At 40.3% G+C, this 22607-nt stretch overlaps 1 protein-coding gene across 3 annotated transcripts; it reads left to right on the top strand.

The window, feature by feature from the left end:
* Positions 1-1047: 1047 nt before the first annotated feature.
* Positions 1048-21815, top strand: vwa7 (von Willebrand factor A domain containing 7). 3 transcript variants are annotated; one of them, XM_072694541.1, is made up of 17 exons: positions 1048-1286; positions 4250-4531; positions 6986-7219; positions 7905-8001; positions 8466-8603; positions 9107-9302; positions 10400-10575; positions 11201-11313; positions 13254-13370; positions 14170-14376; positions 15472-15598; positions 15955-16107; positions 16762-16854; positions 17960-18237; positions 19641-19777; positions 20268-20427; positions 21110-21815. In XM_072694541.1, exons 2-17 carry the CDS (start codon positions 4274-4276, stop codon positions 21707-21709), a joined length of 3084 nt encoding a protein of 1027 aa, XP_072550642.1. In that variant the 5' UTR covers positions 1048-1286; positions 4250-4273; the 3' UTR covers positions 21710-21815. The 3 variants fall into 3 exon arrangements, with proteins under 3 accessions (XP_072550642.1, XP_072550643.1, XP_072550644.1); XM_072694542.1 differs by lacking the exon at positions 1048-1286 and adding an exon at positions 1889-1969; XM_072694543.1 differs by lacking the exon at positions 1048-1286 and adding an exon at positions 3235-3336.
* Positions 21816-22607: the final 792 nt, after the last annotated feature.

Here is a 22607-nt window from a genome sequence, read left to right as displayed (position 1 = left end):
AGACACTGCATTATTTCAGCTGATCACAGGTATTTAATATCATAGTCTGCTTTCCACTGATTGTTTGACATTTGCATCCGGGGTTCGTTGGTATTTTAGGGTGTTTTCACACCTACTTTGTTAAGTCTGAACCTTCCGACTTTTTAGTTTGGTCCAAATCAAAATAGCAGGTGTGATTTAGTTATTATCCAGACCAACTGACCAAAATTTGCAGTGTTTGGATGGTTCAGACTTTCGGACCAATTACAGGAAGATGAGGCGGGCTATCATCACCCATTAACCTCATTAACCCCTAATGTGGGAAAGTGCCTCGTGCAAACCCACTTTGGGCTTTTTTTGGACCCTCTTTGGTGTATTGTGCATACATAAACACATGAAACCCACTGAACCCATTAGCCCATAGCTTCATTATTCAGTTAGTAATCCTAATGCACAAACTGTTGAGAATCATTCTATTGTTCTATTGTTCTATTGTAGGGCCTATGATACTGATATTTATTGTGATAGCACTGTAGTTATGCAAGTTATGCAAGTGAAAAAACTGAAGAATTGGCTTTCATGCAGTGTTTAAGAGGTTGAAGGGGTTAAAGGGGTTAAAAAACCTCTGCATAACGTAACAAGCTTCTATCACATAAAGATCTTTCCCCAAAACCACATGCAGTCACCATGTTTATTTTAAAGAGTGCCCAGAAAAAAAAAAGTCGTGCAATCCAGTTTAGCCCTGCTATAAATCTATAAGGTGTCTAATGTCCCAAATTCGGGCTGGATGGCAAACCCCATGTGATGATTAGATAAAGGAGCCACCAGGGAACTACTTGCATGGCTTCTTCTTTTTTTACTGGAGGAGAAAAGGGAGAGATTAAAAGGCAAAGAGGGAGGAAGGGAGGGAGAAAGGGAGGGAGGCCGAGGCTAAAACACACTGAAGCTTAATGTATTCAGGCCTATTGTAGGGAGCAAGTGTAGCATGCCATAATGGGGCAAGAAGAACAGAGGGGGAGAAAGAGAAAGGAGAGGGGCAAATGGGACAGCAGGGGACTTCCATGTGGACTTCCATCATCAGCCAGACACAATCTGCATTCGCCTTCACGGCTCCTGAAAATCTGAGCGCTAAACTGGGCTTCAGACACATTGCAACACATTGCAGAACTGTGACTGTGGCTGTGAAGAAAACCAAGAAGGCTTGACATGCACGCTATGGGTTTCCTGACTAGTCCCGTGACAAAACCCGCTGCTGATCAGGGAGTGGAGCTGATGAGAGGAGAGGAATAAAGAAGCACAGAATCCAGGTAAGACAGAATCTCAGTCCTGTCAGGCTTTACGGAAAGCGTGTGTTTATGAGCTTGTCTGTTATACGCTGGAGGAAGCTTCAGAGAAACCCCTGCTGCCTGATTCAATCAAACGAGTAAACAGGCTCCTGCAAAACCCTCTCTAAGACTGCTCGGATCTTCTGCAGATGATGTGCTGCACCTGATTCTAGGTGATTTTAGTGGTCTGACTTGTTCCTCCGAGATTAATTACAATAATAACATATTAATTACACGTTATAAATGAAGTTTAAAGACATTTCTGCAGTTTGATGTGTTTAGTTATATATATATATATATATATATATATATATATATATATATATATATATATATATATATATATCATCTCTCAGTAAGGTTTTCATGGGGTGTACCCTACATGTAAACAGAAGCTCATGTACACACACACACACACTCACACACACACACACACACACATATATAGGCACACACACAAACAGCAAGCTCTGGCACGCCTGATAAGCCAACCAGTTGCATTGGATAAGAGCACGCTGACGGCTTACGGCCAGTTCCCCCAGTTTTCTCTGTCATTTCTCTTCTCTGGGTCTCAGTCTGCCTCCATCACACACACAGACACTGTCTGACCGCATCCTGTACAGACTGAAGCGCACTGAAAGAGAACACGACTGGTAAAACCACAGGTTAGCACTTCAGTCACAATTTGTAGCTTTATTATGATTAAAGGAAGTGAGTTGAGATTCGCTGATATTAAAACTGTAGAGAACTACAGGATCCTCCTGAGGAACCGTCTCCATATTTCAGTGAATTGATGACTGAGTGATGACTTAAGGAGAGGTAAAAGTAGATGCTTTTATTAGATGTTAGCAGGTGATATCATCCTGAATCTAGTCTACAAATTTCATTTGTTTCAGAATTATTGTCCAGTATTATTTTTCTCTTCTTTCTTAGAATATTTTTTTTTACAGTTACTGAATGTTTTATATTAGTTATTGAATCATTTATTGAAGATACTGAGTCATTTATATCAGTTACTGAATCATGTGTAATAGATACTAGATCATTTATTTATTTATAGTGAGTTACCTAATGATTTATAATAGTAACTGAATCCTTTATATCCCTTATATCCTTTAGATATATTGCATAGTAGTTATGAGTATTTTTTGTAATGGCATATATTAAATAATTTATATCAGTTTATAAATCTTTTAATAATAATAGATGCTGATTCATTTATATCAGTTATTGAATCATTTATAGTATGCACTGAATATGGGATAGTACTTATGAATAATTTGTAGTAGCTACTTAATCATTTATAATAGATATGAATCCTTTATAGGAGATATTAAATAAATTATATTAATATATATTGAATTATGAATGATGTATACTGAATCATTTATAATAGATACTGATTCATTTATATCTGTTATTGAATCATTTATCATGAATTACTCAGGTAGAACTGGAGATACTAGGGTTTAAAAAGACTTCTATAGAAGTTGAAGAATTTTTACTCCAGTAAAAGTGTAAAAGTACTGGTTTCAGAACGACTTCAAGTAGAAAAGTAAAAGTAATAGAAGGAAAACAAAGGCCGAAAGCCGCGCCACAGGGGTCTATAGTGCACTACCCCCCCACCCCCCCATTTCTCTAAAAGTCATAATGAGGAGGATGTTCTATTAAAATGTTGATGTTAAAAATGTTGGGCTGCACTAGGTTCCTGTTTCAGCTGCAGATCTGCCCATTGAAAATGAAGCATTTCAGTAATATCAGCTCTATTAAAGGAGCGTCTCTGTGCTCTACTGAGCATCAACATGAGCTTCATGGAGGAAAATATGAGGAGTCGTTGTCTAGAAGTTCTGTAAAGCTGCAGAAAGTCAGACTTCAGAGGCGTGTGATCAATAAGCTTTATTGGAGTGTAAATGTGGGGCTCAGTCGGGACGTTTCACTGCAGCTCTCTTGAGTCTCTGCCATGGACACAGTCTTCATACTAGACTACAGACGTCTGCTGTGAGCTCGCTGGAGAGTGACGGGACGTGTGCAGGTGTGATGGATCTCTTATAAACCAATAGGGAGTTAGAATGGTGTCTGTTTATACTTCTCATCCAACCACCTGACACCTCTGATCATTTATAGTAGATACTGATTCATTCATATCAGTTATTGAATCATTTATGGTAGATATGAATCCTTTATAGCAGATGTAACATAAATTATATAAATATATATATATATATATATATATATATATATATATATATATATATATATATATATATATATATATAATTATTAATGGTAGATCCTGAATCATTTATATCAGTTACTGAATCATTTATATTATATATACTAATTCATTTATATCACTTATTGAATCATTTTTAATAGATACTGATTCATTTATAGTATACACTGAATATTGCATAGTAGTTATGAATACTTTATAGTAGACACTGAATCATTTATAGCAGATATGAAATATATATATATATATATATATATATATATATATATATATATATATATATATATAGAGAATTATGAATCATTCATTGTAGATACTCAAAAAAATGTAATCAGTTACTGAATCAGTCATAGTTGATACTGAATCATTTCAGCCATTGTGAAACGATTCCTAGTAGATACAGAATAATTTATAACATTTACTGAATTAGATGCAGTAGATAGTTAATATTTTATAGTAGTTACCAATTGAAATATAGCAGATACTGAATCATTCATAGTAGATATCAAATACTATTTTTTTTCGAGTAGATCTTATAAAAATATAAAGTAAGCTTCAGGTCAATAAACATTGAGTGAATGATTGCTCTGAAGAACAATGTCAGCACTGCTATCGGTTGTAAAAAAAGGTGTTTGGAGATGTATACTGTAAATTATCATAAGTATAGCAATATATGTATGGCTGTATGTGATTGATGGGTCTTTTCCTTTAGTTACAGATATGACAGAACTGCAAGATGAACTGCCTGTCTCGTATTGAGTGTGGAGCCATGGGTAGAGGTCTTGTAAAGGTCAAAACCTGGATCAGCCTCTTTGCTCTGCTGATCCACTTTACCTCTGTCTGCTGGGCCTTCCTGCCCAACTTCTGGTCTCGAGTGCTGACGCTGTCCTGGGACTCATACACACACCAGTACATGACTGAGCAGGCCCTGATCAATGTCACTATGGAGACTCTGAGCAGGACGCAGGGATACCAGCAGGACTTTGACAGTGAGGTAAGAGGTGCAGTATAGTGGAACAGAAGATACGTGTTTCTACCAGTGAGAGCATACGTCCTGTTTATTATAGCAGAATTTAGCCTGACAGCACACCATATAAATGATCCAGTATCTACTATAAATGATTCAATAGCTGCTATAAATGATTCAGCAACTGCTATAAATGATTCAGTATCTACTATAAATGATTCAGTATCTACTATAAATGATTCAATAGCTGCTATAAATGATTCAATAGCTGCTATAAATGATTCAGCAACTGCTATAAATGATTGAGTATCTACTATAAATGATACAGCAACTGCTATAAATGATTCAGTATCTACTATAAATGATTCAATAGCTGCTATAAATGATTCAGTATCTACTATAAATGATTCAATAGCTGCTATAAATGATTCAGCAACTGCTATAAATGATTCAGTATCTACTATAAATGATTCAGTATCTACTATAAATGATTCAATAGCTGATATAAATGATTCAATAGCTGCTATAAATGATTCAGCAACTGCTATAAATGATTGAGTATCTACTATAAATGATACATCAACTGCTATAAATGATTCAGTATCTACTATAAATGATTCAATAGCTGCTATAAATGATTCAGCAACTGCTATAAATGATTCAGTATCTACTATAAATGATTCAGTATCTACTATAAATGATTCAATAGCTGCTATAAATGATTCAGCAACTGCTATAAATGATTGAGTATCTACTATAAATGATACAGCAACTGCTATAAATGATTCAGTATCTACTATAAATGATTCAGCAACTGCTATAAATGATTTAGTATCCACTATAAATGATTCAGCAACTGCTATAAATGATTTAGTATCTACTATAAATGATTCAGTATCTACTATAAATTATTTAATTGCTGCTATAAATGATTCAGCAACAGCTATAAATGATTCAGTATCTACTATAAATGATTCAGCAACAGCTATAAATGATTTAGTATCTACTATAAATGATTCAGCAACAGCTATAAATGATTTAGTATCTACTATACATGATTCAGCAACAGCTATAAATGATTTAGTATCTACTATACATGATTCAGTAACTGCTATAAATGATTTACTATCTGCTCAAAATCTTTCAAAAATAGCTATAAATAATTTAGTATCTGCTCAAAATCATTCAATAACTGCTATAAATGATTTAGTATCTGCTCAAAATTATTCAATAATTGCTATAAATTATTTAGTATTTACTATAAATGATCCAATAACTGCTATAAATGATTCAGATTCTACTATAAATGATTCAGCAACGGCTATAAATATTTTGGTATCTACTCAAAAATATTCAATAACTGCTATAAATGATTCAATATCCACTATAAAAGATTCAATGACTGCTATAAATGATTCAGTATCTACTATAAATGATCCAATAACTGCTATAAATGATTCAGTATCTACTAAAAATGATCCAATAACTGCTATACATGGTTCAGTATCTACTATAAATGATCCAATAACTGCTATAAATGATTCTGATTCTACTATAAATGAACAACTTGCCATATTAAGTACTGTACACAGTCAGTGGTTAAGCTTCTCCATGATAGTAGTTGCTCTAGCTCACAGCTCGAGGATTCTTGTTACAGTGGAGGCTCTGGAACTCCACTCTGGTGTTGTTTCATGTAAGTTTGCTGCTTATTGATTCATGCTCAGTGTGGCCAGGCTAGAGAAATGTATATTAAAATAATGCAGTTATAAATCTACTGCCACTGGCATGGTAAAAACAGTGTATGTGCAAAATGAATCTTTCTAAGCTGTCTTGCCTCACAGATTGTGAAAGTAAAGCTTTTCACTACTCTCTACTCAAATTGAATTTGCTGATGTTGTAACCACAGTTTCAGGGAAACCTAACTGCTGAAAATCTGCTTACTGCTGAAAATCTGCGTAGCTACTCATTGTTCTCAAACCACATCCAGGCCTTACCAGTAACTGAAGAACAAGAAGAAAGACAGAAAGAAGAGAACTGATATGAATCACTGATAAACTACACTTTATGTCCAAATATTTGTGGACACCCCTTCGAATGCATGCATTGCACAGCTTGTCTAATCCCTGTAGAGAAGTATTGTCAATAGAACAATAGAATAGGACTCTCTGTAGCACTGGAACTGTGTTCTCTAGAATAATGGTGGTGCTTCATGCAGTACTTGATCATCCAACAATGCTCTTCTTTGTGGCCGAATGCAATCAATCCTCACAGCAGTGGTGCATAATCTAATAGAAAGCCTTCTTCACTGGGCAGTAAAAACAGTTACTCCAAAAAAGCAGGAGAAACTCTTGATTTAGGAAGAAACAATGGATGAGCAGGTGTCCCAATACTTTTGTCCAAATATTGTGCATTGCTGCATGGGAAATTCAGTGGGTCTAGACATGACAACCTGACTCACCCTTCTGTATGTGTTCATCCCAGGCAGGCTTGGGTCGGGCCTTCTGGCAGGCCGTCCACGAGGTGGTCAGTGCCAACGCTGATATGGACTTCCTGAGCTCCACTCGGTCTGACCCGGTCTACCATTTTGACTCAGAGAGAGTAGAAGGAGCCACCGAGATGCTGCGGGACTTCTGGAAGCAGACCGTTTTGCTCACCCAGAAGAAGGAATACCAGGCGGCGAGACATAGCCTGGGGCAGCTCTTCCACTCCTTACAGGTGCACGGATACTGCAGAAAACAAAGAGCACTCAAGGGGGCTAACTATAACTGCTAATGCTAACTATACTTGTTAACACAGAGCTTGAGTGAGATGAATGCACTATACGTCCAAATGTTTGTGGACACCCTTTTTAATGAATGCATTCAGCTACTTTACGTTACTTGTCTAGTCGCTGTAGACGAGAAGTACTGCCAATAGAATAGGACTCTCTGGAGCTGGAACATGAACCTATTGGCGCCATGCTGCCTAATCCTAGGCGTGGACTAGAGGGGCATTGAGCTGTGGAGTAGTGGAAGAACTGTGTTCTCTGGAATGATGGATGGTGGAGCTCCATCCAATACTTTCGCGATGAGTTAGGGAGTTGGAGATGAGGTGGGTTAGTAATCATCATCCAACATCCTGACCTCACTAATGCTCTTGTTGCTAAATGCAATCAAATCCTTACAGCAATGCTGCTCCAAAATCTAGTAGAAAGCCCTCTTCCCTGGACAGTAGAGACAGAATCTCTTTTTAACACCCTTGATTTCGGAAAATAACAATAAATGAGCAGGCGTCCCAATACTTTTGTCCATTTAAATGACTAAATGGTTTATTCCAAATGGCAGATGCCTCTTTAGTTAGCTAGTTTAAAGTAGTGTCTATTAGAGCTGCCTGCTTATTCTGTGTGTATCTGTGTGTGCAGGACTTTTACAGCCACAGTAATTGGGTGGAAATGGGACGACATACTGAATATCGTCACCTGCTGCACCCTAAAGAGCCTGCGGTACCTGTGGCCTCAGGTGAGCTATGCTATAGGTACAGTGGGCAGATCTATATGGGTGATCCAACACATGCACGCATAGCAGTAATATCCTTAGGCCCCGTTCACAGCTGATATTGCCATCCGTCTCGGGTGGTCCGATCACAAATGAAGGCCAAAATGCATAGTGGGTCACACCTGGCATTTGAAACGCATGTCCTGTAAGTGCTTGTGATTGAAATGAGGGGCATAATGTACATTAATAATTAATTAATTGAGATGAGGCACCTAGTTTTGCTTGCGCACCAGCCATTTTGTGCTGGCCACATATGATTGGCTCACCCAGGACGCATGCTAATGCCAGGTGTGAACAGGGTTTTAGATGATCAGCAGTTTAAACACAGAGGCAGCATTTATTAACATTTATAAAGGCTTATTGCAATGAGCTTCAGTTGTCATAGCAATATCTCATCTCATCTCAATTTCTCTACTTGTGGATTTCAGAGGACACTCCTACCTGTGCTGCATGCCACCGATTCAGCTGCTATAATAATCTTCTAGAGGAGCTGGTCAGGGGTCACAACACACAACAGCCACTCCTGACCACCGGCTACTTTAGCACGTACCCTGCCAAGCCCACAGGTATCCCGACTCTCAGATGACCAGGTCCAGCTGTATTCTAAAAATGTACAATGCTCACATACACTGTATGTCCAAATATTTGTGGACACCCCTACTTAAGCTGGTCCCGTTGCTGATGTGCAAATCCCTGTGGAGAAGTACTGCCAATAGAATAGGACTCTCTGGAACAGATAAACATGGGCATTTAGACACAGTGCCTGAAGGGGTATAGAGACCCCCAGCTTTATTGAGCTGTAGAGCAGTGGAGCTGCGTTCTCTATAATGATGGACGGTGCTCCATCCAATACTTTTGGGATAAGCTGCTTTTTCACATTGAATGGGAAGGTGTCCAAATACTTTTGTCCATATGGTATGTGTTTTAGCCTCAACGTTCCAGTGCATCCTGGATTAAAAGCAAAATTGTGTAAATGAAATTTTTGGCTGAACTGTTGCTTACCTAGAGGTTAAGTTGGGTTCGGCAATCTGTGGTAAGACTTTTAGGACGCTGTGGTGATGTCTCACAGGAAAGTGCAGTCATGGCGGTATTTTGGACATCAGTCGTCACCAAGGAGCTGAGGGTGGTATTAATAAGGACAGCACCTCCCCTCTCTTCTCCCCCCACCACTATCTCCACAAAGAAGCTGCACGGCTCGCAACCACGGCAACCCTCAGTGTGCTCCAAGATCTCCGGGACGAAGTGGGCCCCAAATGCTTCCTCAGGTCAGAGGTCTTCACAAATCAGCTTACTTAAAGACTTTGCCGTGATGTGACGCCATCGCAAACTCACCACAAGTCCAAATCCAAGCAGTATCCAACATAGATCACCAAACGCTATAGCATCTGAGACGTAGCCAAGGCCGAACCAATGTGCAGGGCCATGGTTAACACTATCTGTCCAAATGTTTGTGGACATCCTTTCTAATAAATGCATTTAGCTACTTTAGGCACCCATTGTTGACACAGATGTGCAAATGCACACACACAGCTTGTCTAGTCCCTGTAGAGAGGTACTGTCAATAGAATTAGACTCTCATGAACTCAGATACCATGCAGATACCAGCACCATGCTGCCTTATGCCAGGCGTGGGCTGGTGGGGGGGGGGGGGGTATAAATCCCCTCAGCATTGAGCTGTGGAGCAGTGGAAGAACTGTGTCCACTGACGGTTGGTGCTCCATGTAATACTTTTAGGATGAGCTGGGGAGTTGTAGATTAGATGGGGTGGTGCTCATCCAACATCCTGACCTCATTAACATGTCGCTGAATACAATCCTAGAAAGCCTTCTTCCTAAGAAAGTAGAGACAGCTACTCCAACAAAAGCAGGATCAACTCTTTATTGTACCCTTGATTTCAGAAGGAACAATGTATTTGCAGGTGTCCCAATACTTTTGTCAATTTAGTGTATATAATAGTTTTGCAGTTTAAAAGCAGAACTACATTCATGCAATGCCATTTTAATGCCCAGACGTATAGAGGTAGCAGAAGGGTGGATGTTGCAATATTCATATCAGTCTCCGTAACAACCTGGTAACTCAGAGGATCCAGTGACGTTTGGGGAAAATGATGGATCTGGAATATTTTTGTGTACCACAAAGATAATTTTTTCCTTTAGAGGAAAGCTACTGGAACCAGAGGCTGCTTGAGGCTTCACTTGAGGTTGTGTCTTAGTAATTCTAGAGCGAAGTGTGTTTGTCCTTAACTTAATTGTGTTACGCTGGAGTAAGCTGGATTGGACTGAATTTGACTGGCCATAATTAGATTTAGCATAATGAAATCAAGCTGAGCTGTGCACTATAGGTCTGCATGTGCTTCTTCCAGGCTCTTCAGTGTCCAGCAGCCACCAGCCCTGGTATTTGTCATGGACACTACAGGTAGCATGTTCGAAGAGATCACAGCTGCCCGGATGCGTATCCTGTCCATCATTCAGGCTCGGTCCAGCAGCCAAGCCCCTGGTCTGCCGGGCACGTTCGTGCTGGTGCCCTTCCACGACCCGAGTAAGAGCACAACAACCACACAAGAGGAAAGCATGTGTGTGTGTGTATATATATAGCTTCAGTATAATGCTGGGTGATATGACCTCAAATCAATATCACGATTAATTGATTATTTTACCCGAATTACATTTAATGAAAGATTTTATAAGCTGTATATAAGCTCGGTGGAGAATTGATCCTGGACCAGCCCCTCCGTACTAGATGGTAATGGTCAACTGCACTATGGAGCTTTGGTGGTGGAGCTGCAGGAGGAGAACCTCTCTCCAGAGCTGTTCATATTAGTTATATCAGTGTAAAATACTGTAGTATTACTCTACCGCCTCGGCCCACATGCTTCTCTACCTTCAGATTCTGCTTCTGGAGCTCTCAGCTTGTCAATAAATGCATGTGTGCAATGAAGGCAATGTGCATCAAATGGCAATTGGGGTTTCCTGCAATGGTGCAACAGCGCCTGTAGGGGGAGCTGAGGAGCACATAATGCTGCTTGAAGTACAAAGAATTCAGTTTTTAGGGCTGAAGAAAAAAAGCATTCAATTACACAGAAGTCTTAACAACTACGGTCTCATGCAGCATCACTGTAAACACAGAAATGTTTTTGGTTGGTTTGTTTTTCTTGTATTTTTAGATGTTGGTCCAGTGATGGAGACGGACGATCCTGATGAATTCCAGAAGTTTATGGAGGATTTATTGGCCCTTGGTGGAGGAGATGAACCAGAGATGTGCTTTTCGGCCGTTCAGGTGGCCACATGCAATCAGATATCAGATTTTCTGTGACATGAAGAGTAAACAGCATCTCTATAACCATTCTGAAAAAGTGATTACCAGCATGTTTACTGTTTACTACGTAATATTTGACACTACTACTCTCTTCCCTCATGTGTCGTTGACAAAAAAAAAAAACGAACACCACCATAAGATTTATAAGAATAAAACTCCTCAGCTGAGCGCTTTCATGCTGTTTGTGTCAAGCACTGCAACCCGCCCAGTATATCTGGACGCTTTTACTTTCACTTTTCTTTAGCAGTGGATGGAAGATACTGTTACATTTGATTTGCATTTGTTTACCTGTTTTTTTTTTTATAGATTATATTTAAAATAATTTATTTTAATCTGCTAGGCAAAACACCACAGTAAAACATCCCTGCTGAAAAAAAATGGACCTGGATGGCTCAAACGGGTGAAGCTGGTTAAGCTGGTTAGCCAGCTTGCTTACCAGCATAGGGTATATTTTTGTCTGCATGACCAGCTTTTCAACCACCTTCACTGTCGAACCTGAGACTATCTAAAACCAGCTACCAGCAAAAGCTGATACTGAGTTGGACTTTTCCAGACAGAATATTATTAGGGATCTCCCAATCAGGTTACTTTGCCACCCAATCTTAATGCTGAGTATCGATTGATTTGATATGATCTCGTGTGTGTATAAATAATCCAGCTCCACAGTTTAGATCAGACGAGCTGTTGATTAATCTGATCAGTAAATCTCTTTATTTTTAGTATCAGTTTCTATAATCAGACTTTCTGGACTGACTGATTTAGTTTAGTCAAGACTTTTCTTAAAATCACTGTTTTATAGTGTTTAATATCTTATAATCCAGTCTGATCTCCTCCCTGACCAATCAGCTCCCAGCTCCTTTACAACACTGCAGTCTAATCACTTCCTGTGTGTGTGTGTATGAGTGTGTGTAGTGGTGCACACTCTGGACTGGTATCTGTGGTTGTTGGTCTACTGGTGTGTAATAACTGGGTGAATGCTGTGTTCGTGATTGGGGTTTCTATTAGCATTAGCGTTAGCCTCCACTCGGTACTGAACGGGTTCTTCAGTGCTGGTTTAAGAACAGAGAAAGCCGAGTGAGCGGTTCTGTGGTTCTCCCGCTGGTAAAACAGAGCATTTCAATGAGAGTTTTATAAAGGGTCAGATATTATGGTCTGTTTTTAGGTTCTACTGTAAAATAGCTCCACACTGCAGAACCTCAACTCCTCTATTTACCTTCTGAGAACGTCCACACTGCTGCTGCTGCAGCCAGCTGGAGATATTAATGTCCGTTAATGGAGCCTTGAGGACAGCAGATGGTGCTCTGAACACCGTGGTTTAAACAAAGACTCTGAACTGGATTATGATTAAAATAGCCAAGACCCGATCCATTAAAATAAGCCTGGAACATCTCTAGATATTTTTCCACAAATTGGTATGCTAATGTGAAATCAAATACAGTTTGAGGGTCTAAGTAAAAATTATAAAAATATAATAAAAATAATTTAGTGTCAATAATCCTGGAGTAACGTACAAATCTACCAAAATCACACGTACTTACAGTAACAAAGTTTAATTTATCAGGTATTTTTACTTTACTACTAATATTTTTGACTGAGCACTATTTCTATATGTCTTAATTTCAGCTGCCTTTCAGCATTAACCCCTGAGCACCCCAAGGCTTATTACACATTAAGGTGTATTACACTAATTAACTACACGGTGGGCCGTTCTTTGATAATAGGAGCCTGTAATAACACTTTCGAGCCCGTCGGCAGACCATAGCCTATGTAAGGGGTTAATTAAGATGTAGCTGTTGTCCATCCCCTGTGATTTACTGTCCTCCTGTGATATCTGTAACTGTATAAACAGTGCAAACATACAGTTCAGTTATGGGCTGTGTCTCTGTGTCTGTCTATTCCAGCTGGCACTGATCCATAGCCCACCGCTGTCTGAGATTTTTGTTTTCACGGACGCCTCTCCTAAAGACCGCCACCTCTACAGCACTGTTAAAGCGCTCGTTCTAGAAAAGAAGAGCAAGGTAAGACATGAACTTTCCTGCTCTGGATTCTTACATGGATTCATTCTGGCCTCACTGCATTACCTAGATGGACTTTCACAGTTTCTTTACATTCTTATCAGTTATGGCTTTTAATTCGCTGTTGTTTTTGTCCATTTTTACTCTTGTTGTTCTGATATTCTGATATTCCAGAGGAGGACGGGTTCCCCTCTTTGAGTCTTGGTTCTTCTCAAGGTTTCTTCTCAAGACTAGACAACCATATTTAACATAAATGTTGGACACAGATGGATATTAGCCTCAGCCTTGTAAGCCATCCAGGCAGAAAGGGTGAAGGGCCTTGCTCAAGGGCACAACAGTGGCATCTTGCCAATCCCGGGTATTGAACCCACAACCCTGTCATCAATAGCCCGAGGCTCTAACCACTCAGCGCTGAGCCACCTCCCATTTACATTTACGGCATTTAGCTGACGCTCTTATCCAGAGCGACTTACAAGGTTACTCGTATTACAGCGTTGGGCCAATGGAGTGTTAGGAGTCTGGCCCAAGGACTCTTACTGGTGTAGCGCAGGATAGTCACCCAGACTGGGAATTGAACCCCAGTATCCCACATGGTGTGGTACTCCAATCACTCATCATATCGAACATTGCTGTTATTTCATTTCAGTTTGTTTGAGCACACTGCTCCTCAGTTGTCATATTAATAATGGTCACAATGTTATATTTAAATATGATAATAATAATAATTTAACAAATAAAAACAACCTCAAACCATGTATTAGTCCAATCTGAATTTCAATCTCAATCTCATTAACTCCCTCAGGTCACGTTCCTGTTGACTGAAGATCCGAGCCGGGCGCCGGGAGGGAAAGAGGTGACAAAGAGGAAGAGGAGAGAGACACTCTCTCCTGACAGGTTCTCTCTCTATTCTTCACTGTCCTCCGTGTCTGGAGGAATGACCATCTTCACCTCAAACAGAGACATCCTGAAAGCCTCAGCTATTGTGGAGGACAATACTGCTTCCAGCAAGGTACAATACCACATGACGAACAAGATGAACACGGTTTCCCTCTACCTCAGCAGAGTGGGGTTCGCTTCCCTAGCTTAGAACTCCATGCACTAGAAATCCTTGGAGACAAAAGTATTGGGACACCTGCTGATCGTTGTTTCTTCCAAAATCAAGGGCATTCAATAATGTATTCTTCTTAAACTGGAGAAACTGTCTCTACTGCCCAGGGAAGACTTTCTATTAGATTTTGGAAGAGCATTGCTGTGAGGATTTGAGTGCATTTAGCATCAAGAGCATTAGTTAGGTGACAGTTCTTCCACTGCTCCACAGCTCAATGCTGGGGGGCTTTATACCACTCTCCATAAAATCCTCTCAGAACTAACTCCTACTCCTACCGAGTAAATGGCCACCCAGCCCGACCTGCTGGAAGATTGCCCGCTGAGGTCCCCTCTACCTGAGTCAGACCAGCTGCCACCTACCAGTCCGACCAACAGGCACCACCACCCATACCAGACCAGCGGCCCACCCTCCTACCACTGCTACCTGTTTAATGACCATGTTAAAACCTAAATGGACTCTTAACTATCTGCCATTATTAATATCCCCACTAACTATCATTACTCTGACCATCACTGTCATGACTATATTAAGTTCTACTACACCATGATTATTATATTATGATCATGATCAGAGCAGTTCAACAGTTTAGGTGGTTTGGTAACTTTTATCAATAATTTATCAATAGTTCTGATCAGAGGAGGGTAGATGGGTCGGGTCCATCTTGTGAGTCTTGGTTCCTCCCAAGGTTTCTTCCTCCAGCTCTGATTGAGGTTCTCCTTGCCACTCTCACTGTCATTGGCTGCTCACTGGGGGTCTTGGATCCTTCATGTCTTCTTACGTTATGTCTTTTTTGTGTCTTTTACTAATTACTAATTATGTAAAGCTGCTTTGTGACGACAACAGTTGTAAAAAGCTTTACAGATAAATTTGACCTGACTTGACTGACTTGACTATCTGCTACAGAGAGTCCTATTCTATTGGCAGTACTCTTCTCTACAGGGACTAGATAAGCTGGATGAATGGCACTGATTTGAGACTGAATGTGTTTCTCTTCAGGTGACTCTGTTTCATGCAGAAAGTGAGGCTGACTCGTCTCACTCCTTCACGGTTGACCAAGGAGTGAGTGCTGTCACTCTGCATGTTGCTGGAAAGCTCACACAGTGTGTGCTTGTCAGTCCTACAGGTACACACATGGACATACACTCATACTTTCACAGTGCAACACGTATTCGAGTATTTGCCTTAGGTCTTTCATTTGGGCCAAACTCTACAATAATGACCATTTCTGCTAGCTGACCTTCAGTATGTTAGCCTGCAGCTAACAGTAGTGTGACATTACTGGATGTTTGGGTGGTGGACCGCTCGCAACCTAGCAGTGACCTTACATGTGTTGTATACTCCCACCAGCACCACACACAATCTACCACGTCACTGAGAAATGTCCACCACCTAAATAATCGCCAGTCAGCCAAGGGTTTGAGGTGGCTAACAAATGGCATAGCAAATGGTCAGTAATTTCATTTCCTTTCTCTTCCCAAGGAGCCAGTCAGTCTCTTCTTAGTGCACCAGGTCCTCTGGCTGAGTTGGACCAATCAGAAGGCCTGTACAGAGTCAACCTGCTGTCACCCCTAGAGCCTGGACAGTGGCAGCTTAATGTTACAGCTCACGGACCAATCACATTCAATGTCTTAGGTAAGTAGGCCTGCCCACTATGCATCTTTACAACATGTGGTTCAGAAGTTATCTGTGGTAATCAGTAGGAAAATAAACTATATGTCCAAATGTTTGTGGACACCTCTTCTAATGAATGCATTCAGCTACTTTAAGGTGCACCCATTGCATGACATTGATGTGCAAATGCTCACACACCCACCCAAACAGCTTGTCTAGTCCCTGTAGAGAAGTACTGCCAATAGAATAGGACTCTCTGCAGGAGCAGATAAGCATGGACCTATTGGCACCATTCTGTCTAATGCAGCAAATAGAGGGGTATAAAGCCCCCCAGCATTGAGGAGCTTTGGAGCAGTGGAAGAACTGTGTTTTTGGAATGATGGATGGTGGTGCTCCATCCAGAACTTTTAGGATGAGTTGGGAAATGATCATCCAACATCCTGATGTTAGTAATGTTCTTGCAATACAATCAAATCCTTACAGCAATGCTTTAAAATCTAGTAAAAGGCCTTCTTTACTGACTGTAGAGATGTAGAGTCACTCCAACAAAAGCAGAATAAACTAGTTTCAATACCCTTGATTTTGGAAGAAACAATAAATGAGCAGGTGTCCCAATACTTTTGTCCATATAGTGTTTATAGACTTATGTAGACACGTCTGTTTGCTGTCTCCTAGGTGAAAGCACGTTGGATTTCTTCTACTACTTTGCAGTGGAGACGAACGAGACTCACCCAGGGCTGAGGAGGATGGAGGGCAGTCCTATTGCGGGTCTGTTTAAGCAACCTACACCAGGCATTGCTTTGTTTTTATTGAGTGTATTATGAGCCCCTTCAACCTCAGCTGAGCAGCTACAGACTGTAGCCCACCTGTTTTAATGCATAATTTACATGCCATACTTTACCCATGTGTGATCAACACCTATATCGCAGCAACACTGCTGAGCTGCAGATGCATTATTATTATTATTATTATTATTATTATTATTATTATTATTAGTAGTAGTAGTAGTAGTAGTTATATTGTGCATAAAATGATGGTGATTATTTAACAACAACAACAAATATAACAACAACAATAACAATAACAATAAAAACAATAATAATGTTAATAACAACAACAGCAATAACAATATGACAATAACAACAATAGCAACAACAACAACAACAACAACAACAACAACAATAATAATAATAATAATAATAATAATAATAATGATAGTGCAGTATCTATAGGGTAGGTCAAGGTATACCTGTACATGTATTTGTGTTGTGTATATTTTGTGTATATTTTTGTGTATATGTATGTATAACTGTGAAGGACAATGCATAGGCTTTTGGTCACCTTACATCTATGTGTACACAATATGACTTAATTTAATTTTGATTTATTATTATCAGCAACGACAACAACAACAACAACAACAACAACAACAACAACAATAATAATAATAATAATAATAATAATAATAATAATAATAATAATAAAAATAATAATAATAATAATAATTCTATATAGGACTTTAAAACAGCTAACTGTACAGAACATTATATATTAAGAAAAATAATCTCAATAAATAAATCAATTAAACCAATAAGAGCAGATAATACACTATAAATACATTGTTTGACCAAGCACTGAAATTCTTTTGAAGCTGAATAATCAGGTCAACAGTAATAACTGCATTAATCCAGAGTTTCACTAATAAACACCAGCTCAATGTTTCCACCTGTTGGTACAACACGGTATTGACTCTCACTGCTCTGGTTCCTTCCCTTAACAAAGCTGCCACAAACATGATCATATGACTTCCATGAAATATGCTTAATCAATTCAGAGATTCACAAGCCCTGGTCCTTTCTTCCCTCCCTGACAGGTGTGCCAGCATTTGTGGTGGTGGCTGTGACAGGCCTGTCCAGCAGTGCTGAAGCCACCTTCAGTCATGTGACATTGCTAGGCACTAACGGGGAGAGCCTGCAGAAGATTTTGCTGAATTCTTCATCTTCCAGTTGGTCCAGTGAGGAGCTGGTGGGCCATTTGGACTCAATTCCCAGGATGCCTTTCAGCGTGCGCCTCTCCGGCAAAGACGGGAAGGGGAAGGAGCTTGAGAGAGTTTCCTCAGAGGCGGTTCAGCCCACACACGTACAGATACTGGTATGACTTTAGGGTGATCTGAGGGAAAATGTTTGGCATTAATCAGCATAATGTAGCATTATCATACACGCCTCAAATAAAATGCGTTATTTATAATGATATGCAAAATACCACATTAGATTTTAATATGGACATGATATGATACACTTTCTGTACAGCAGCAATAGGTAGATATTTGCAGTAGGGTCATAATGATGCACAGACTTTTAGGTTTGATGCCAGTTTTAATTAATTAAAAATAATAAATTAAATTAATAAAATAAAAGATTTCATTAAAAAAGCTTTCATGAAATGTTCTTAGCAGCAGAACTGCTCCATTCTCTTCTTACCTAATAAACTATCTACTTTGCCATCAGCAGCCGGAGTCAGAGGGAGCACAATTGGCTGTGCTCTCTCCAAAGGTAAAAAAAAAGGGTAAAGGTGCATGTATTTGTCACTGCACAGCAAAATGTGTCCTCTGCATTTTACCCATCTGTGGTAGTGAACACACACATACACACACACTAGTGAGCTAGGGGCAGTGAGTACACACACACCCAGAGCGGTGGGCAGCCAACTCCAGCGCCGGGGGAGCAGAGAGGGTAAAAGGCCTTGCTCAAGGGCCCAACAGTGGCAGCTTGCCAAACCTGGGAATTGAACCCACAACCTTGTTATCAACAGCCCGGCGCTTTAACTGCTGAGCCACCACTGCCCCTGCCTCCAGGTGGGTAGATGGCGCTCTCTCCCCTCCTCACTCTAAAAGCATTGTTGTCTGTTAGCTGGGGACCCGGCGCTTTCCTCTAAGTGTGTCGGCTGCCTGGCAGTGTCGCAAGAGGCAGCAGCTGGCTTTACATGTATCAGAGGAGACATATGCTTACGTATGCTTACATAAGTCCTTACCCTCCTAGCTTCAAACGGGGGGTTCAATTAGCATAGGCAAATTAGGAGAAAAAGGAAAGAAATTGATAAATTAAACAAACAAACAAACAAGTAAATAATCAGGTGTTGGTTGCTAAGGTGTTGCTAGGTGCTTGCTGAGATGTTGCTGTAGTATAGGTGTAGGTTGCTAAGGTGTTGCTAAGGTGTTGCTGGGTGCTTGCTATTTACAAAAAATCCTAAGCTGTAAAATTGATAATAGATTTATTAAAAGTCCAGTTTTGTGGGCATTTCATAAGCCCCACCCCCTTTATTCTGATTGGCTGCACCCTGGTGCCTCAGTAACAGTGTTTTTATTGAAGATGATACATATAGGTTTTTAATACATCAATTAAAATGATTACATCAATATTCAAGAACCTTTTAGGCATGCCAGTTTGAAGAACCCTTTTAGAAGTTATGTAAATTTGTCTAGAACCCTAGAACCACACATGCAAGTCAGTCTTTCCTTCTCAGACAGTATAATGCTGCAATCTCTTTCCACCTAGGTGCTCTCAGCTCCTCAGCTTCTATCAGGCCATCACTCCACAGTGTTGTTTGAGGTGTTCAACCATGGTCCTGCACGATGGCTCACACTAACGGCTAAAGATGACCACGGCTACCTCTCTGATGCCAAAGACCCCAGGTGAGGCCAAACACAAGTGGTGGTGGTGGTAAGCTGAAAGTAGTGAAGAAGACTAGTTCACTTCGCTAACACTACACTGTATGTCCAAATGTTTGTGGACACCCCTTCTAATAAATGCATTCGGCTACTTCAAGTTGCACCCACACACACACACACAAACTTGTCTAGTCTCCTTGTACAGAAGTACTGTCGATAGAATCTTTGGAGAAGATGGTGGTGCTCCATCCAGTGCTTGTAGGATGAGGTGGGGTGTTGATCATCCAACATCCTGCCCTCTCTAACGCTCTTGTTGCTGAATGCAGTCAAATCCCCACAACAATAGAGAGCAGAAGAGAAAGTCTCACAGCTCTTTGTCTCTTGATTTCAGACAGAACAGTGAATAAGCAGGTGTCCCAATACTTTTGTCACATATAGTGCACTAATAGGCAAATATACAGACCCCTGCCAGGCATTATAAGCTGTAAGATGATTCACCACCATTCTACTGCAGTTTTTTTATAGGAGAGAGAGGCTCTGTGAGGAGGGAGGCGGAGCTGAGGATACCTCACGCTGCCCAGGCAGGCCAAACGGTCACACTGACCCTCACTGTCCAGGCACAGGACTCTCCTGACCTGAACTATGCTGTAGTCCATCTGACAGTTTTGCCAGAGGTGAGAAACTTGTGCTCTGTTTTATGACATTACAGAAATGGGGAATAGCAAAAAAAAATAAATAATTGAGTTTAATTGAGTTTGATTTTTTAATGGAATTTCCTTATTTCCCTTTATTATTCTTTATATTACCCAGTTAATCATAAATTTTAAACATCATATGTTAACATATTATTTCACCACTGCTTGGAAATGGACTGGAAGATATAAGGTATGAAAGATATATTTAAAATGTATGTATTAAATATATTTTGTATGAAAATGCCCCAAAATAATCTGTTTATTAGATTTTATTTGTTTTAATTCTTGGTTTAAAAAACGAGATATATATCTCCCCAGCTGACATTTTAATGCTCATGTGGGGCTCACAGGGGTGGAACATGGTCTTGGTGGATTCCAGATGGGCATGGGCTCCTGGACCCAGTTGGGCTTCCCAAATGGGCCCCATTTTTACAGGCCAGCTTAATCAAACATGGGTCCCATCTAGGCCCTGTATGCTTTGCACATCCCAGATGATGCATCCATATGTGGGGCCAACGTTGAACCCCAGGACAGAAGTTTCTGGTGCCCAGTTGGGCTAATCATACAGGCCCCTCAGTACCGAAGTACCGAAAACTGGGTGGGGGCATTTTTCATTTTTAATTTTTTTCTAATTATTTTTCTATTGTAATTATCTTCTCAGGAGCCAGACATGTCCCCTCCATCATGTTCTGCCATGCGTGTGGAGTTAGCCTGCCCTCCTCAATGTTCTTTGGCCAACTGGAGTGTTTCTCTGGCAGTGAAGGACCGGGGCCACTCTGGCCTGGCCTCTGTGCAACTTGCTGAAGGCCAGGGCACCCTCACTCTGTTCCACAAGGAGACCACCAGGAGAGCTGAGAACCCTTTCACACAACTCCATAAGGAGGCTACAGAAGGACAAGTAAGCCCTCTCATGCAGCTCAATGAGGAGGTGGAAGAGCATCAGCTCCACCGACACAGAACAAGACTTGGCCATCGAGCTCACAAACTAGAGACGAGCACCTTGGTGCACAGTGACCCCCCACTGAACGTCAGCATGTGGGCAAGAGGGAGGCACATCACACTGCACTATACATCAGGTTGTTGTGACCCTCAGGCGGACCTCCTAGTGTGGGACAGAGCAGGAAACATGAGGCGCTGTCACCTGATCGCCAGCCAGCAGAGGGCGCTAAGAGAAAAAGAGAAAAATAGTGCAGCAAGTGGGCCTGCAGGCTGGGTTTTAACTCTTGCATTAACGGGATTATTGGGATTGTGTGCATTGTAATATGTGGTCGTTACTTATTACACATTGTCTGTAGAAGTGATGTTAGGCAAGAGTTAGGGTAACTGTCTGATCCCCTTGCATTGGAATTTTGTAAATTAAAAATTAACTGACAACATAATTGATCTTGCTTTGATGTTTTTCAATTAAAGACAAACAAAGGTGGACATTAATAAGTAATAACATGATGTCATAATGTCACAAACACCCTCAGACACCAAGGTACACTATATGTCCAAATATTTGTGGACACCACTGTAAATTTATGCATTCAGCTGACAATTTCTTGTGCAGATGTGCAAATGCACACACACAGCTTGTCTACTCCCTGTAGAGAAGTGTTGCCAGTGGACTCTCAGGGGGCAGATGAACATGAACCCAGAGCCTTTCAGTGTATGTGGGGTCTTTGAGCGGAGTAAAGGACACTCGTACGTATTTTAAAGAAAGGCAGTGGTGCTACAGACGAGCTAATGAAAGCTCGTAGCTGTATGTCTTGGTTAAGACCACTTATAACTGTATAACCCACCACCAGTACATATTAGAGCACTGAAGCAAAGGCATTCATTAAACTAGCTTTACAACAGGCTGTATTTATGCTAGGCAGTGAAAGGGGCTTTTGAAAAGTTGTGATATCACCATTATAACAGTCAACTGCTCATTTTAAAAGCCTGTGTAATCTAGCTAACATGAACTGCAAGGACAGAATCACAGTTTCACATGTAGTTTGATGCTGCAGAGGAAATATTTCATGCACGTGTGAAAGTAATATTACTGATCATATACAGAATATAATGCAATGTTATAATTTAAGAATGATTATTAATAGTATTAACATGTTATTAATACAATAACAATAACAACAACAATAATAATAACAGTAATAATTGTTATTATTATTATT

The sequence above is a fragment of the Salminus brasiliensis genome, chromosome 13, assembly GCF_030463535.1.
Source record: "Salminus brasiliensis chromosome 13, fSalBra1.hap2, whole genome shotgun sequence".
Lineage (NCBI taxonomy): Eukaryota > Metazoa > Chordata > Actinopteri > Characiformes > Bryconidae > Salminus > Salminus brasiliensis.
Note: the sequence above shows the minus strand (reverse complement) of the source record. Positions and strands in the feature narration are given on the sequence as shown.

What these genes read in the sequence shown, in the direction of transcription:
- vwa7 (XM_072694541.1), top strand. Translation starts at nt 4,274, where the DNA reads ATGAACTGCCTGTCTCGTATTGAGTGTGGAGCCATGGGTAGAGGTCTT. An exon ending in TGTGCTTGTCAGTCCTACAG is followed by an intron (nt 15,599 to 15,954) that starts GTACACACATGG and finishes TCTCTTCCCAAG; the next exon opens with GAGCCAGTCAGTCTCTTCTT. An exon ending in ATCTGACAGTTTTGCCAGAG is followed by an intron (nt 20,428 to 21,109) that starts GTGAGAAACTTG and finishes TTATCTTCTCAG; the next exon opens with GAGCCAGACATGTCCCCTCC.